Here is an 18,737-nt window from a genome sequence, read left to right on the forward strand (position 1 = left end):
CTCTGCTTCATTCAAATAATGTGTATGTGAGAGGCTGCCCCCATTGAGGAATTAAATAAACTACAACACAGTAAAGAGTTGTAGCCTTGTAGTCTGCATTATTGGTTTGCTTTGGTCATTGCAACACTGTGACATCCCTGGAGAAAGTGAGATCAGGCTGATCCTCCACAACTGCAGTACACATTCAATGCCAAACTATTCACTAAAAAGAAATGAAAGTATTTCCCTTTCATGCTATCCTTTGCTGTTGGATTGTTGTCCAGTTTGTATAGCTCACATGTTGATATTTTAGATTGTAATGCTTCTTCCAAATGAAAATGTTTTCTTTATTGGAGACAAGGATGTTTACCTTTGCTGAGGAACAGACTTAATGTCTTATAGTTTAAATCTTTAAATGTAGTTTGCCAAAATATTGCATAAATTAAAAACTAAAAGAAACTATTTGTTTGCTGTGGAGTCACCAGGAAAAGTGGTCCTTGTTCAAAAACAGGTTTTGTTTGATTCAGTTTTTAACTCATTGCAGTCAGAACTGAAAGACTTTGCCAGGGCCGTGTGATAAGAGATGCAAATTATTTCATCAAAGTAATTATATCATCACAGACAAAACAGAACAAGAAGCAGTAATGATTAGAGAATGTTCAAAATAGCATATCAAGTGATATATATCATAAATATATAAATAAATATCACACTAAGGCAGCTTAAAGAACAAACTGGGCGTAAACTCCAGGCCCCAGATGAGTAGTTTTGTGTGCATGGGGTAGAGAATCTCAGGCTTTAGTGATTACAATTTTTAAACTTAAATATCTGTCATTGCTCTTAGTACAGCATGTTCTGCCTTAAAACAGCTGCAGAGAGAAGAAAATGTGCCAGGGCAAAATCTTTAAAGTACAAATCTGCTCTTTGTCTTTGAATATGTTTGAATTAATATTTAGTGGTCTTGGCATAATAACCATCCTCAGAATGGGTTTTATTCATGTTTTGCTATAAAGGGAAACAGTGTTCTTGCTTTTTAGCACAGTTATGATACAGCACACTTTGTAGCTAGAAAGCACTCTTTACCTCCCAAAAATGCATTATTTTATGCAGTAATGTAAGAATAGCAAATGGAGGCAGCCAGATATGTTAAAGTACAGCTTTTTCTCCCTGAACACATTTTCCTCATATAATTGCATATATTTATCTCAGTGTTTTATAGTGCATTTACAAAAGCATTCTTGCCTCTCTCTGCTATTGCAAAAAGCTCTTATTCACTCTTTGGGAAATTTAGGAATTGTTCATTTGCAATTTATTATATTTGGAAGCACTTTATAATACAGAAGGAGAGGTATTATAAAGTATTATATCTGGAGCAGGGACTTGATAAATAAATCATTATGGTTACAAAACAGCTGTGTCTGAGAAGATACTCTCATAACTCATTAGCACTTTTGGCATTTGAGAAGGCATGAAATTAAACCTTAGAGCAGTTGGGCTTATTTTTCAGTAGACTGTCATTTAAGTATTTCATTAAAAAGAAGGATAAATCAAGATAGGATTAACTTTTGTAACTTCATAGATTGCTTAACTGATGAATTTCCCAAGTATAGTTTGTCACCTCTTAACAAAATTCAAAATTTTTATTTTGCTGATTATGAAACTGCCAGAGATGCAATTTTCCTCTTGTCACTGGCCCCATAACACGGCATCACATTAAGACAAGAATCTCTCACTTCAGGAAAGATCTCTCATTCTTTTTGACAGAATATGCACATTTTCTGCATCACCTTTCACATCTTTGTTCCTTCTCGTTGGTTTTCCATTTTCTCTGACACTTGCCAGTGTATACCTAATTCTTCTTGATTTTCTGGGTGAGCTTTAGGGTCCCCAAATTCAGATTGCTCCTGTTCTCTCTTAGCAGAATTATTTCACCCCAGCAGCAAGAGTAGCTCGTAGCACTGTCCTGTGCTTTGTTTGTCCTCGAGGTGGAGGTGTAGGGAGAGAAATTGCCTTCCCCACCTGTCCTGGTTCAGTGGGGGAGATCCAGATGTGCTTGACCAAACTCTGGTGGTGATGAGAGATGAGCAGCAGCCCCATCAGTGAATGAAGTGTGGCTTTGTTTTAGTGCTGAATTTCCATTGCATTCTGTTCCCCAAGCCCCTTGAGCTACATTTGCCCCAGTGTTGGTGAACTGAGCAGAGCTCTGGAGTGGTTTTGTTTGCACACTTCTCTAACAAACACGTGTTTGGTTTCTTTTGTGTTGCATTTCTGATTTCCCAGAGGGCTCTTCCTGTCTCAGCTGCTTATCAATAAATTAAGACATTATCAATTAATATATTCTTGGAAAATTTGGAATACAAAAGCCATTTAGTGTAGCAGGTTTGAACTCCTTATTGCTCAGAAAGTCTTGAAAATTTGACAAAATAGTCCCTTTAGGGGAATGTAACATTTCTGCTTTGCAGTGCTAGTACTGGATGTGTTTTGAAAACAGGCTGTATTTAACATTTCCATTTTCTAGGTGTACCAAATATATGCCCTTTATTGAATTGTCAATTTACTGGGTAATCTGTGCAGAGAGAAGCTGATTTGGAACAAGTTGCTTCTGAGTGTTCTAAATTACTTTCCCAAGGCACTTTTATTATCTTATCACCCAGGAAGCAGTGTCTATCAGAGGTTGGAGAAAGCAAGCTTGATGTGTATTTACCTGCCCCCCAACCCTTTTTGAACAGCTTTTTGCATTAAATTGCCTTTTTTTCTTTGCCTAGGCTCAATAGATGAGGGGGTTACAGAGGGATTGCCCACACTCCAAAGCACCTCTGGCACTAACGCTCACGCAGACGATGATGATCGGTATGTACCAACCTGGTGTGCAAAGTGTTCTGCACCAAGTGCTGTGCTGTAATTAACCTTCCCAGCCTTAATCCCACAATGTTTAGTTGTTCCTACATCAAGTTCTCTGTGTTGATCAAAGTACAATCAGTGCCTGGAGGGGCAGATGCTTTAGAGGAACGTAGGTGATGAAAGTCAGAATCTGCTTACTCGTTGCTTTTTGTTTCCTATCTATTTCCAGGCAGCACTGGTGAAGAAAGTTCTTGCTGTTTCTTCATCATTGCTCTGTATTAATGAATTTTAATTAAACCTCTATGTGAAACATGCATGCTAAAGCAACAAACTGAAAACAAGGACCTAGCCCTGACTTCACCAGACCTCGCTACTGCAACCCACAGAAGAGGCAGAGCAGCCTTAAATCTCTTCCCCCAAACTTTCTGCCTGTAGCTTCTTACCAAGATGCTGTGTGGCACTTGCTGTAAATATTTAGCAGGCTTTTACTGTGCTGAGCTGAGTGATTTATTAAAGGAATCCCTTATAAGGGAAGGTTGGCAGAGAAAACCAAACTAAACTGGGTCTGTTTGGTCAAAGAGACATCATGGTTCTGTTAGAGCCAAGTGAGGTACCCACACATGGCACACAGGGCTGCTCTCAACTGCTCTGATTTCCAGTTCCTAGCTCTCCCCTCTCCCAGCACATTTTTCCAAACTGGTTTTTGCAGGGGTTTGTAAGACAAGTGGGTCTGAGGAAGAAGTGTGAACCTTTAGAAGTTGTTCCAGAAATTGTGTCAAGAGAAGCTCCCTATAGAGATAATAACCAAGAGCTGCATTTTCATAGCTCATAAAATCTTTCCTGTCATTTCCATCTAAAATCTGTCCCACTTCCCTGAAAAAGGGAAAATAACTGCTTAGATAAGACTTTTTGGATGACATGGAAGATTTTATCTATCTGCTAACAAACCTGAGTATAAAAATAACACCCAGCACTTAAGGGTTGAATTAATAGTAGGAGCACATGTTGCACTTGAACTAATCCAGGCTTTTAAACCTGTAATTCTGAAGTCAAGTGGCACACATATTTTAAGCAGTGGATTATTTCAGAAATTTCCTATAAAACTGCAGTGCTTCAGCACAAACTGCATAGAAAATTCAAAAGATAAAAAATTCTTTAAACATACTGAAAATTCCCACTAAAAGTTCTCTTACATGCAGAGAAGGAAAGAATATTTACCTTAGTTTATGCCCCAGTTTGAAAATGATTAGTTTCAGAGTGACAGAAGTATCAGCAAAATGAACTAGAATTTGCACCTTGTTTTGATAGCTAGAAGTGAACTAAGAGTCATGGAGATTTTAGACTCCAGAACTACCAAGTGATTTATTTTATAAATTCAGATGAAAGCGTCCAGAATGTTCTGATTCCGAGAACCAGTTAAATGTGTAAAATGGTGCTTCCAAGACCTGAGCAGCTTCCTTTCAGGGCTGTGTGTGTATTTGTCTTGTCAGTGCATTCAAATACACTGGGACAGCCCTTCAAGCATGGCTTAAATTCTCATTTCAAGCATGGGATGGGCACAGCAGCCAATGTTGGCCTGTTGTTCACTGTGCAGCAATTTGGGCACACAATTTTGGGGGCATAAGAATTCTGAATAAAGTAAAACATGTTTCTCTAGCTGAATCAGGAAAAAAAAAAAAACAATTAATACATTGTACAGATGGAGAAAATTTCCCTCCCAAACTGTGTGAATGTTTCATGCACCTTTAACTCCGTATTGTACATTTCTTTATTACTAGAAATTCTCAAAATGTCAAAATCAGTTGTGTGCAAATTAATATTGAAAAATGTGTATTGTAATAAGCATATATTACATTTCTATTTCTAAAACAAAGCTAAAGACTAGTCCCTCTGAAGGTCTCTCAATATTACATCCGTGTCACTGTGGGAAGAATCATAAACATTTCAAAAACTAAGATGTCCTATCTCTTGAGTTTCTGTCTTAAATAATTAACATCATTAATTTGGCCTCCTGCATAATCAGTGTTTCATAAACAGTAGGTCACATGTAATTGTTGTCAGCTTAATAGGCACACAGGAGTCTGTTAAGTATTAAAATTACTGTTCCAGTGAACTCTGATCTATTCTTTCTCTGGTATTTTACATTTGGATTGTTACACACTTTTCTAATCTTGCCTGCTTTAACAGTTGGTCTCTGTATCAGCTTGTGGCTGCACTTAAAAAGGAGTTGCTCAATTATAAAAGTTAAAAAAGGTATCTCTGATCCAATAGAATGAGAACCTCCACTTCTCTAAAATAATAGTTATTTGCAAATAACTAACATTTCTAGGTTCACTGGCATTTTGGCATTCATGTTTGTCAGAGTTTAGTTCTGCATAGTTAAATATGTAAATAATCTCAGGGTGAAAAGAAGAAAAAGTGCAAGTGGGATATTTCAGTGAAAACATTTGAAACCTCTCTCTCTATGTTGCTGGTACAGAAGTTCTTGGAGATGTCAAATCTCAACTGTTAAATGCCATATTGATCACAAATTGCAAGTCATGAAAAATTAAGTAAATGTGGGGGAAAAAGAAGCAGGGGAGAGAAAATCTAATAGTGTTTCAAATATAATCTCTTCATGGTGCTAAGTTATGTCACCAAATAGGTATTTCACCCTGCTGGCAGTGTGAGCATGGGAAAAGACAAGCCAGGCACTGATAGCTGGAGAGCCTCCTGATTCCCACTGGATTGGCTTTAATCAGCCCTCCTCATCATGAAAGATGGATGAGTTAAAGAACCAGACTTTATTTTCAATTCCTTCTATGGAGCTGTGCCCATAGCACTTCTCCAGTGGAGGAGGTGGCTCCAGCACAGCCATGGAGGGTGAGCAAGCCCGAGAGAGCTGGAAACAAAAGGAGAGCTCTGGCTCCTGATTGCTGCCCTACTTTGAGTGTCTCCTGAGAAAGCTCCAGGAGCACAACGTGCCCGTGCCTCCTCACAGTCCCCTGACGCAGGAGTGAGCGAGGCAGGACCTAAGGAACGTGTCAGTAGAAGATGAAATTCTTTGTTGTCACAAAACCCAAATGTTATTATTTGAGCACACTGCATGTATAAAAAAGGAAGTGGAGTGCCAGAGTTGGTCAGGAATTTGGTAAGAAAAATCAGAACCTATGTTTAAAATACTCTCACTTCTTTCAGAAAGCCTCTGTTGATGTTTTTTAGACCCCAAAATTGCAAAGAGTTCCATTCTGCCAGGCCCAGGACAGGAGCTAGTGACTTTACTCTTGCAAATATTCCGTTTATCACAGATCAACAAGTCTGTCAGCATCTCTGTTTTCCACAGCTTTGGTACCCTACTGTGTATAAAAAGTCAAGGACAAGAAAATGTCTTCTTTAGTGCAAATCTTCCTCCAGTGCCATGTGAGATCAGAAATCCTTAGGGTTTTACAGACTGAGTGATAACTAAACTCCTACAGGAAACTCTTTAATCTTGTGTGTATCAAGAGATACCTGGTGCTCTCTCCCCAGATAAATTTTACAGCTGGAACTTTTGCTGCTGAGAATTCTGCACTCAGAATTCAGATACCTCCTGTCTTCACAGTTGTAGTGACATCCTTTTCCAGGGTAAAGACAGTTTAAGTGTTGATTTTAAAAAGATGATCCTAGTTCTTGCCCTCCTGTGCTGAACTGCTTTGTGAATTTTTGTATGATGCCTTGGAAAAGGTATTTGTGCAAAGTGCACGTTTCATTTGTGTGAGTGTTAGGAATCCCCAAATCCAGCATAACCCTGAAGCCAGCCCTCTGGGCTTGAGGGGGAAACAGAGCAGCAGAAGGATTTCCTCCATTAGGAAAACTTTCTGACTGTGAGGAAATACCATTGCATCTTTTCTCAGGACATTTCAGACATTTCAGTTTAGTAAAGCTAAAGTTGCAATGTGCTGGCCATGGAATGAACAGTGAGGGTCAGAGCAGTTCCCTGCTGCCAGTGATGGCTGATCTTTCAGCAGGCTGGGAGCAGCTGAAATGACTATTTCACCAAAAATAGACCTTCATGCTTAGGGAAGGGAAACCCCAGGTAAGTACAAACCCTGTTGTTCCCATGTCTGTACCAGCAGATTTGTTCTTATTTCACTGTGCCCTTTAGCAAGTTCCTTGCCAGAGGACTTGGATTAGAGCACTATAGTTCCTTTAAACAGTTTGCAGCTGGAGGCTATGGAGGAGCAATTAGTCAGTTTTAAATAAATTACTTTGAAAGTTAAATTGTTCCTCATTGCAGTCCATGTGCTGTTCTTTAAACACAGCAGTGGAGCTCTGCTCGTGGAGCTCTTTGAATCAGACAAGGAGCAAGTATTGCTTCATTAGATTAATATTTTAAACTTAGAAATACGCACTTGAAGATACTAGTATTTGTTGATGGAACTTAGATTGAGATGAAAAATTAATTGGCTTTAATTTCATTTGTAAATATCACTGGAGCTGCAAAATGCTCCTTTGCTTTTCATTTGCTCAGCTCTGTAAACTCTTCCTCAGGGACTGTTTAGTGATTGCAAGTCATCGATGTGCTGGAGAAAATGCCCATGCCTGGAAAATAACGTTCAGTTTGCAGTTGTGCTCAGGCCTGTTGCTCAAAGAAACAGAATTCTGAGCTTATTCCCTGGGTGTGCTCAGATGTGCAGAATCAGTGACTGGAAGACTTCAGGTGCGGATCAGACACATTTCTACAGACCCAGAGATTTCCAGAATAAATGAAATTTCAGCAGAAATGTGACATGCCAGTCTCTTCCTTCTCACACAAAAGCCCTCAAGGTTCACATTTTCACAGACAAGGCTTCTTGGGTCATTTCTCTGGCTTGTTTTGTAAATGAGTGCCTTTTTTCTTTGTAGTCTGGAGAACGTTCAGTATCCCTACCAACTCTACATTGCTCCTTCCACCAGCAGCACAGAGAGGCCCAGCCCAAACGGTCCCGACAGACCCTTTCAGTGTCCCACGTGCGGGGTGCGCTTCACTCGCATCCAGAACCTAAAACAACACATGCTTATCCACTCAGGTAAGATAAGAAACACCCCTGTTCCCCAAATTCCTGACTCACAGCCTCGCTCTGCAGCAATTGTAATAATGCAGCTTTTTCACTCACCTGCCAAGTGCTTGGGAGTTCATTTCAGAAAGACTGGGTAGAGGTTTGTCTTGTTGAATGCTTGTGTTGATCCCTGATAGTTGTGCTTGTGGATGATTAATATTTGTGTGGACTGAAAAAACCTGATTGCCTGGAACTCATCAGGATAAGTAATTTTCCTGAAAAAAGATCTGAGATTAAATAAAGTATACTTGGCCCTTTTATTGCACTAAAGAAGTAGATTGAAATTCTTCCTCTGCCACATTGGAATTGTCTGCTGTGTTTCAGAGGAGACTTGCAGCCATAGGAAAATACTATCTATCTGTGTCCTTGCATTGAAGAAGGTTGTATGCCTTTGGATCTCAGACTTTTTGGAAGGACTGCAGGACAACTGAATTGGTTTGATTATCAATTTAGCTCCTGCAGGTAGCACAGGCAGCCAAAGGTTTATGTGAATGCCTCCTCTGGGCCTTAGTCCCCAAATTCATTTTGGTTTCTAACCAAGCATGAACTCCCCAATGTCTTTGCTATTGGTGTTTTCAACACTTGTCAGCATTATGTGGCAATAACATTGACATTTGAGGGAATAAAGGAAATATTGAATGGTTATTGCACTTGGGCACTAAGTCTCATGGTTTAGTATCTCCTGGTTTGAGTCTGGCTCTTACCTGCACACAGAGGCTGAACCATTCTGGGACAGAGCAGCCACAACTGACAAGGTGTAATTTTTTTCCCTGTCAGCAATTATTTGTCAAATCTTTTCAAGCAAAATAACCAGATAATGTGTTTAATACTTGAAAAAGCAAATTCTGTGGGCATATCAGGTCCAAAATGATCCTAAGCCTGTTGTTAAAATCTGACAGCAAAGCATCTCTGGTCCACCTATCAACTGACACCCCCTGGGTAAAGTTGGGAGAGCTTTGAATAGCAGGTTTAGAATAATTAACATGCAAAAAAACTCTCAAAGCTTGTAAATGTTGAAAGTGTTTTCACATGAGTAAAATGGCTAAAGAGATTTCCCTCAAACTACCAGAGGAAATAGGTGCCCTTGGACAGAAGGAAAGCATGAAAAGTTTGAGCTCCACCAGCCCATATTCCAGTTTATTAACTTGTTTTCACATGCTTAACAGGGCGTTTCAGTGTAACCTTAACTACAGCTTTCTCTTCTAAAAGCCCTCAATTAAAAGTTCACCTCCTGCTTTGAAAGTAAGGAAAGCAGAGTGAAAGACTGGGGGAATTAACAGCCAGGGCTGATGCACATTCAGCCTTTTGAAAAAATCTTTTTTATTCCCTGACAGCCCTATTATGAATAGAGCTCCATATTCCAGATTCTTAGCCTCATGTTTGGATTTTCCCACTTTCTGGCGTTCAAACTTTTTATGAAATCCTAAGGTTTTGGTGACTCAGACTTTTATCTTGTAATAGTTCTGTTTGTGTGATTACACACTCATCCACTGCAACATGTTGCAGAGCTCGCATGTTTTAGGGTAAGAAATGAAAAATGAGCTAGGAACTGAATTTCTAAATTATACAAGAAAAAAATGAGAGGCATGAAGCTCTACTGTCTTAGAGAGCTGTCTGTCATGCAAAGTTGCCGAAAATTCTTGTACAACAAGGTTCCCACGCAATATAAAGGCTCCTAGAGCCCCCTTTATCACCATTCCTGCTGCATTACAGGGGCGGCCCTGTGCACACAGTCCCCTTGCCAGAACACTTCTCCGAGGCCAAAGGCAGCCAGAAAAAAACATTGCAATTAAGGGTGGGCTGATAATTGCATTGTTGGGAAGCAGTCTGGCACAAGAATCTGCCGAGATCAAAGGAGTTCAAAGGTGCTGGAGATGACTGCAGCATCAGGTCCTTGTTGGCTGTGCCTGGGGATCTTTAATCCAGGGGGGCTTGTGCTCGTTTAAACCGTGGGGAAGGAGCCTCGGGACAGGTCACAGCCTTGAGATTTCCTGGACCTTGTTACTGAGGGAGTGCAGCTCCGCTCTAATTGTTTCTGCCTTTTGCAAGTTAACAGAGAATCTCTTCCTCAAGCAGGGCTTTTGCACGTCCCTGTGCTGTAGCACTGTGGGAGGATTCTGCCCTGCCCTGTGCTCACACAAGGTGATGAACGTGTTTGCGCTCTCTCTTCCACAGGCATTAAACCCTTTCAGTGTGACCGCTGTGGGAAAAAGTTCACCCGAGCTTACTCGCTCAAGATGCATCGCCTGAAGCACGAAGGTAAACGCTGTTTCCGGTGCCAGATATGTAGTGCCACTTTCACTTCCTTCGGGGAATATAAACACCACATGCGGGTTTCCCGGCACATTATCCGCAAGCCTCGGATTTACGAGTGCAAAACATGCGGCGCCATGTTCACCAACTCTGGGAATTTAATCGTTCACCTGAGGAGCTTGAACCATGAAGCGTCAGAGCTAGCAAACTACTTCCAGAGCAGGTGAGGTGCACAGCAAAAACCTAACAGGGAAACTTGCTTTTTTTCTTTTTTCTTTTTTTTTTTTTTTTTTTTTTTTTTTTTTTTTTTTTTTTTTTTTTCCTTTTTTTTTTCTCCTTAGATCATAATTTCCTGCTTTCAGGGCAGCCTGCTGTGCCTCTCATCAGGTTGCCAGCTAATTCCAGTCAGATTGATTCCTGCTCCACTCTCTGTTGTATCTGATCTGTCTTACAGCATGGAAGCTATATAGGAGGCTACTGAAGAATCCAGTGATATGCAGAGGCTGGTTCTGGGTTACTTAATTTCTTTTTTTCAGTAGAACCTATGGCCAGGCCAATGGTGTGAAGCCATAGTGTTCTGTCCTACAGTATCTGTGATTTGATATTGATTTGCTTTTCAAAATCTTGTACGTAGCCTGTTCACTTTCATAGGGCACAGACTTCCTACTTCATTTTAAGTGCTTGCTTAACACTGTGGAAAGATTGCATGACTCCAGACCTTCTCCTTTCTCATTTTCTAGATAACATTACTAAATGATTAGACTAATAGGTTTGGAAATAGTAAGGGCCACTTGGACATTTTTTATCAGGGCACAAAAGACTTGGCATATCTCACAAATGCACTGCTAAAGACTATTAAAATAGTTCTGAGGTATCAGATGAGCACTGTGTTCTCTCATTGATATAAATATAATTGTTGGAATTTGAGATAGAAAATACAAAAGTTGGATGAGAGACATTGAAGACAGGAAGGTCTTCTAGCTCTTAAATCTGTAGAGAGAGTGGAGCTTGGGGTGTGTAAGTCATCTGCCTTCAGCAATGCAAAAGACGTGTTCTGAATGTTACAGCATCACAATCCCACCCCTCCTGATTTCCAGACATTATTCTTCTTCCCATAAAAACATTTGAGAATTTTGTTCTATTTGATTAACTCAGAAGTGACGTAGGACGAAAAAGATTGAAAAACAAAGCAGGAAAGCCAGTTGCTGTTCTTTCAGCAGAATATTGTTTAAAACTACAAGTGCTTCATGTCTGTGGGCTTACACAGTTCTTGTTCTTGGCTCTTGTGCCAAAACTGGAGTGAAAACTCTGCAGGGTGATGCCCTGGTTGTGGTAAGCACTGCATTGTTGTCAGCAAATTAAAGTCATATTAAAGGATGTGATTTCTGTTGCCTGTAGCCCTTCCTTCAGTCTGGTTTGACAAACACGAGGTTTAGCAGAGCTGGCTGTGAGTTTGTGTTGCAGCAGTGAATGCTTCTGTCATTTAAGGATTTCTTTTAACTGAGACATTGCCAGGTGAACCAAAGCATACAAACATGCATATATGTGATATATGTATATACATGTCTCAAGTACAAACTTCATGTCTGGTGCTGAAAACTTGCAAAGAAATTTATTTCCATTATGTCCTCCTGCTCTGAAAATACAACTGGAGCATTTGGTAGGTTTTCTTTGGATCCACTCAGGCCTCAGCTGTTAAGAGTGCATAGCAGAAGCATTGTCCAGAAAGGATTAAAGGGGAAGGAAATGCAATTCCATACTTTTCTCAGGAGTATGATACATGTCAGGATCACACCCCCACTGCAGCTGGCAGCTCCTTCTGCCTTCAGCTGCCTCACCTGGTGCTTCTGGGTCCAGCCTGCCCACTTGGAGGGAAGTCTTGCTGCTGCTCTGGGGGATGTTGTACCTCAGACATGGCAAGGGCCACATTTTGCCAGTGCTGAACTCATTTTTGTTTCTATTTTTAAAGCCTGAGTGCTCCCTTTTTTTCAATGAGGTTTTCAGTGCCAAATGTGTTCCAGACATTAACTTTCATTCTCATCAAGGTGATACCATCTAATAATAAGAAGTTGCTGTGTAGGAAATACGGATGTGAAATAGATGCCATAGAATAAATTCTGTGTGTGTGGAAATGAGAACCAGGTTATGGTGCTTAGTGGAGTATGTCAGTGCCATGATCTCAGCCAGTGTGAAATGAGTACCTTTGTTCTCTGTCAATGCAGTGTGTAGATGTGTGATGGAGCTGATACCATGGTGTGAGAAATGACATTTCTCTTCTGTCCTTTACCCTCTTCCAGTGACTTCCTAGTACCGGACTACTTAAACCAGGAACAAGAGGAGACCCTCGGGCAGTATGAGCTAGGGGAGCATGGCTTTGAAAGCAACTCTTCTGTCCAAATGCCTGTCATTTCACAGGTGTCGTCAACTCAGAATTGTGAAAGCACTTTCCCCTTGGGGTCTCTGGGTGGGTTGGCAGAGAAGGAAGAAGATGTGCCAGAGCAGCCAAAGACTAACACCACTGCTGAGGCAGCCGCGGGTGACCCTCCGAAACCGGAGCTGTCATCTATTACTATCGAATAATTCATGGTTTGGTTTCATTTTTGTTCTTTGGAAAGTGCCTGTGTTTGGTCCTGTACATTTTAATTTAATTTTTTTTTAATGAAAAGTGGGGAGATTTTCCCCTTTTTACGTTGTAAGCTACACTTTAAACTGAAAATTGCGACAGATGTTACATTATTTTTCATGACTGAATGATCACTTCTGTGAAAATATTTAAGACTGATTGCACAAAAAAAGATCTTGTCAGAACATCATGGAAGCTGTGATATACTTCTAAAGAAGAATAACTGATTCAGATCACTTCAACTATTCCTTCTTCCACAGTTAGAGCAGCTCATTAAGTTTCTCTTGCTTCTGCAGGCCCTCTGGTTAAGGGAAAGAAATCAGAGGAAACCTTTTTCAAATGATAAACAAAAGGATGCATTGGAAACCATGATTGAACAGTTTTGACTAGTTTTGAGTGGATGCTTTAATCTTCTGCATAAAGAAGTGACACTTCCTATATGTGCCTGCTGTTTTTCAAAGCCCTTACTGTGCCCTGTGCTTGGAAATGGTGAGCGGTTTTGAAAGGAACAGTCACACACTTCTTCAAAACACACGATCCCTGTCCAGCCCAGATGAATGCCAGGTATTCCTACTTCTTCTGTTCCAGTCCTTTTAGAAACTTCTTGATCAAATAGCCTAAACAGATCTGCCCTGCTGAGGCTAGGCATGGGAAGTCTAAAGGTACACCAGGAATTGGGAATGATGGAAAAGTGTTTAGCCATGCAAGCCTGACAAATATCTCCTGACTGTACCTGTCTGCAGCTGGGGAACCACAAAAGAAAATGAAGGTTTTTCCCAAACTGAATTTCTTAAACCACAGCCAGATTATTTGCAGTTCTGATCATTGCCCCCTCACATATACACTGTACTTTTACTAATCTGAGAGCTAGCTAGAGGGAGTTTACAGATCAGAAAAAATAAGCTCTTTTGTGCAGTATTGCACATTTTTTTGTTTATACACATGTATGTATAGTTTCAGAGATTTCTACTAGTCTGTTTTGGATAAAACAAGCAATTTATTCTCTCTAAGGACAACTTTCTAACCAACAGGGGGTTGTTTACAAAAAGCCTATAGAGCAATGATGAATTGTTCCTGTTTCAAAACACTTTAAATCCTTGCCAACTCGGTTTATTAAAGGCCATTACTCCAGCTACACACACAGCTCAAGCAAGCAATAAACTGAAATATTTGCAATTTCATTTTTCCATATTTAGAAAAAGCTACAAATGGAGGGTGTGGGATTTTCAGAGCAGTGAGTCTTGTTTGGTCGAGGCTGTTTGGGCTCAAGTACTGCTTTGAAACCTAAATTAGGAAGTGCATTAGGAGATTTGTGATTTTTCTTACAGCTTCTGAAGTTAACTCAGTGTTTGATGCCAAATGCCCACAGCCTACAGATGATGTGCTGAGTGAGTAGGTATTGCTTGATCTCAATATTCCAAAGGCATGATATACTCCCTTAGTTTTGAGTCTTGTTTTTTGTAAATTGTTGTTTTCAGGCTGGGTTTGTTTTATGCAAACATGAGGAGGAAATGAAACCAATAGAGAAAGGTTGCTCCTGAAAAAACAGAAGACACAAAAGTCGTATTATATTGCACATCAATTTTTATTCAGTCAGCCTAGGCAGCTCTGATACTCTCTGAGACTGAGTTCTTTCTATTAATAGCCAGCTTTAGTAAGGCAAAAAGTTTATTGACCTTTGGAAAGTGTTTAAAGGGTTTCAGTGACTTCAACAATTTTTCTCTTCTTAGGTTAAACCCACATATTTTAGTTAAATAGAGCAAAAACAGTTGGGATCTAAGTACTTTCCAAGTGGCTGGAATGAGGTCTCTCCACCAGATCCAAAGGGTGTTTTAGAAACATGCTGCAAAGAACTTCTGTGCTGCAATTCAGTCTTGATTATATCTACCTTTGTGAGGCTTCTTAAAAGGGCTTGAAGGAGAAATGCTTTTTCTGGGCTGCTGTACTGTGAAATAGCCCAGTGCCTGCTGATGAGCTGAATTCAGAGACCATTTCTCTTCCACTTCTGATTTCTCTGAGAAGCCAGTGAGACAAGACAATGCCTTTTGCTGAGCTTTATTCTGAACTAGAGGGCTACTACACTGAGCTCAAACCCAGCATTTTCTCTTTTTCCTGACGTGTTATACAGGTAAATGAGAGTCCTTTGTGATTCGTGTTCTGAAAAGTGCTTCACCCAAACCACATTTCCTGACTGCAGAGATGTAATAATCAAAGGTGGTTGGGTATGAGGTGGAGGACATAATCTGATCATTAGGATCTAATCATTTTCATCCCTGAAGTATTTTGCTAAAGAGTTCATTGGTGAGAAGGTACAAATACACCACAGACATATGTGGATATTGGATTTTTAAGACTTATTTTGAGTCAGAAGGCAAATTGCTTTCAGAATACCAAAGAGAAAGGGGAAAGTTACAAAGACTTTATAGCTCTGATCTGTTCTTCCTTGAAAAGAAATAAGGATCATTAACACCGAGGTACAAGGCAAGGCCTGGGGTTCATTATTCATTGCATTGTGTGTTACACATTATCTTTTCAGCCTCCTAATCTCTGGGTAACATCTTAATTTAGTTCTCACTTTTCAATCTGGTTCAACTGGAGGAAGAATAGGGTTCTTGGAGGATTTTGTTTGGTTGGTTTAGGGTTGGGTTTACTTGTTAATTTTCCTGTCTGTAATTGTTTCTTGTTAATATCTCTTTTCTCCATAGAAATGAATACAGTTTAAATGCAAACACCATTTTATTTCTCCTCTCTAACTTGTTGGAACTGTTCAGTTCTTTGAAATGCTGGTGTTCTTCACAAGAGCGATGTAAAAACACAGGACATCTTAAAACCATTTATGTTGCTAATGTGCTTGGATTCCAAACAGAGCAAGAGAGATAACTAAAATAGAAAAAACTTGCCTTAAACTACACTTGGGATTAAACCTAAAACATAAATTTCTTTCAGTACATTATCAGAGGGTTTTGAATTCTGGGATGCATTTTCTTATTTCTTTTTTTTTTTTTTTTTTTTTTCTCCCCCCCAGAAATATCCATTATTTAGTATGCATTTCTTTGTCTGCTTGCCAAGGGTCAGGGTTGATGTGGTTCAACCCTCCTGCTCCAAGCAGAGTGAGCCCAAGTGGTGTTTCCCACAGCTGGAGTTCAGTTGTCAGGCTCGCAGAGACCACGGTCAAGTCTCTCATACTGAGAGATCAGTAGACTCGGTTATTGAAAGTGGTTCTGGGTTCACATGGATTCTGAGTCTAAAAGATGTGAATTTAAACTTTTTAAAAAAGTAATAGCTGCCAATGCAGTCAAATATATTTTATAAGACTATGATCCCTATATGTCCCCTGCGGGATGAAATTTTATTGTTTTTAAGCTATGGTTTAAGGTTTTTATATGAGGGCTTCAGGCACTTCTTGGTCGCTGGTTCCACCCTGCAGCCCAGGGTGTGGGAGCGCTGAGGTGAGTGCTGGTCTCTCTCAGAGACAAACCAGGAAGCATTTTATATGCAAATCCAACGGGAGCTTTGTGCACCCTGCAGGGATGAGAGAATTCAGATGGAGGAGCACCTGCTGCTCCTACATCCATTGCAACTTCCACACCATCAGAATATGGAAAATAGCTGATTTTCATTCAGGCCGGTTACGTTCCAGTTTTGCTCACAAGGTGAAATCCTGTTTTGGAGGGTTCTCATCTCCAACTGTAGACATAATAAATCCCATAGCATCATGATGGCAGGTAAGAGGGTTCAAGGCCAGACAGTACCTCAGCCACATCAGAGGTACCTGGTAAATAGAGTGGGTTCCAAGTATTTGAGGAAAAGAAACAAATGTGAATTTTTTTAGTGCAACAGTACTTACTGCTCTGGATTTTCGTTCACTCCGTGTGTGCTAGCGCAGTAACTCCGTGTCCCACAGGTCTCAGCTACAAATCTGGTTGCACTAAAAAAAAAAAGTGGAATCTGGTGCTGCCAGCCTGTGTGGCAACTGTACCTACAGTCTTCCTGAGGGTTGCTGAAGTCCCCAGAAGAGTGATTTTGTTTCACCATTCATTTAGCTGATGCATGCTTTTGATATTCTGACCTGTAACCCTGGCTACACCGAGTCCTTGGACAGCTTCCTTGCTCTGTTCCTGCAGTGCCTTCACTCGAGGTGCTGCCCCATGGTGAAACCCCGAAGAGGGAAAAGTGGAAGCTGGAGGAAAAAAAATGTGAATTAAATTATTGTTGGGCTTCTTTGTGCATTTTAGTAACAGTGAAACCCCCTTAACTGTGCCAGTCTCCAGTCACCAGCCGTATATCCAGTCATCATCTCATCCACAGTACAGCTTCTCTTGTTGATGCTGGCCACAGCTAGATTACTTGGCATGTTTATTGACCTAACAGAATTGGTTTTGGGTTTTGGTTTTGTTTTTTAATGTATACGATGTTTAAATACACTTCACATTTTATATAATACTATCTGGCTATTAGTATTTTTCAGGAACCATAGTTCTTGGTGGCTATATATATTTTTGTGACTTTTTTTGTAAACTAAGTGCCGTTTCAACGTTACAATCATTTTTAGAGTTATTGTAATCAATGTGAATATCATGTTTTTTCAAATCTGTTCTGAGCCTGTAGTGTTTGCTTTGTGATCATACGTGTAATGTATATATTCTGTATAGTTACATTGTATTGAAATACTAGCTTGTTTGATATAAGAAAAGTATGTATTGGGTACCTTTTTGCTAGCCTGGTTGTTTAATCTTTAAAAAAAAGTTCCAAAATACAAAAAAAAATCTCCAAACTGGTCCCATTATAGGTCAAAATTAAGGGGGGAGAAAAACTAGTTTTGAGTGTATTTGGATAGAAATATGAAGCTAAGATTTTTCATTAAAATATTAATGTTTTATGGAGTATATCTTTGCTTTGTGTCATTATTTAACTCTGCCAGCATTTGCCTTGCAGTACAACAGAGTAACTTGGACCTTCAGTGAGAAGGTGCAACTCTGTCCCTTGAGCTACATTCTCTTAGAGCTTTGCTTATAACTAGTCCCAAAATAGCTGATATGAGGAGAACTCGCTGGTGCTGAAGCTGTCACTGGGAGAAAGGTAGTTTAAAACAAAATTAACATTAATAAATGGTTGGAGAAGTTACATGAGTAAAGAGTACTAAGAATAAAGTACACATTTCTGTTTCATTTTCCTTTGTATATTAGATTGCCTTCTGTTCATGTTCTCTTTAGACCTCATTCTGCAAATTGGTGGGGCCAACTTTCCACAGGGTGATGTTGATGGAAAGCCAAGGGGGAGCCTAATCAAATTAGCCAAAGCAGAAGGTGTTTAAAAGTACAGTAGGCAGTCGTCGTAGTGGCAGCTGTGAGCTTCAAAGTAGTGGAGAAACAGCCCAGAGTGTGGGACTTAAAATCCATCTCTGCTGTTTCTACAACCCTTGCAATTAAAATCACTTTCCTCCTACAGACCCACCTGTGTGAGTGAGCTGCAATCCCGGCTGGATCAACACATAACTTGGGAAAATGGCAGGTTGGTAAGTGCTGGGCTGAGGAGGTAACTCTGCCCTACCCCAGCTCAATAACAAGCAGGCTGGGTGATTCATCCACCAGCTGCCAGACTGTGCTCAGTGTCTGACACAGGAGTGAGACATGAAATGGAAAAGCACTCCCTGGTACAGAGTAGCTGGAGCCACGATGAACCTTGGGTAGGGCTTGAGAGTTTCTAAATCCCAAGTTCTCCTTTCACTGAGGAACTGAATAGGGACAGGTGTCTGAACCAAGAGCATAATTGGAAGAGGGAGTTCATCTGGTTAGGGCCCTGGAGAGGATGCAGTGTGACAGACAGAGGCTTGGGTTTCCCATGAAAGCAAAAATTTTGGTTCTTTGAAGCCAGGTCCCATTTGGAGTCTGCTGTAAATTCTAGCTGAATACAAAGGCACACACAGCACCCCAGAGCTGGGCAGGCACCCCTGGGTGGATGGTGGAGCTGTCAATTCACACACA

The 18,737-nt window shown here is 40.4% G+C and overlaps 1 protein-coding gene across 4 annotated transcripts in view; it reads left to right on the forward strand.

Annotated features, from left to right (window-relative positions):
- ZBTB44 (zinc finger and BTB domain containing 44) overlaps positions 1-17,639 on the forward strand; it is a 37,213-nt gene extending 19,574 nt beyond the window's left edge. For 2 of the 4 annotated variants that reach the window (XM_053963362.1, XM_053963361.1), the window contains exons 3-6: positions 2,745-2,829; positions 7,684-7,847; positions 10,053-10,353; positions 12,428-17,639. In XM_053963362.1, coding sequence (XP_053819337.1) covers positions 2,745-2,829; positions 7,684-7,847; positions 10,053-10,353; positions 12,428-12,710 — 833 coding nt within the window. In that variant the 3' untranslated portion in view covers positions 12,711-17,639. Of the gene's footprint in view, positions 1-2,744; positions 2,830-7,329; positions 7,450-7,683; positions 7,848-10,052; positions 10,354-12,427 lie in introns of those variants that run through there. The other 2 variants (XM_053963364.1, XM_053963365.1) reach the window with 2 other exon arrangements.
- The last annotated feature ends 1,098 nt before the right edge of the window (positions 17,640-18,737 follow it).

The sequence above is a fragment of the Vidua chalybeata genome, chromosome 23, assembly GCF_026979565.1.
Source record: "Vidua chalybeata isolate OUT-0048 chromosome 23, bVidCha1 merged haplotype, whole genome shotgun sequence".
Lineage (NCBI taxonomy): Eukaryota > Metazoa > Chordata > Aves > Passeriformes > Viduidae > Vidua > Vidua chalybeata.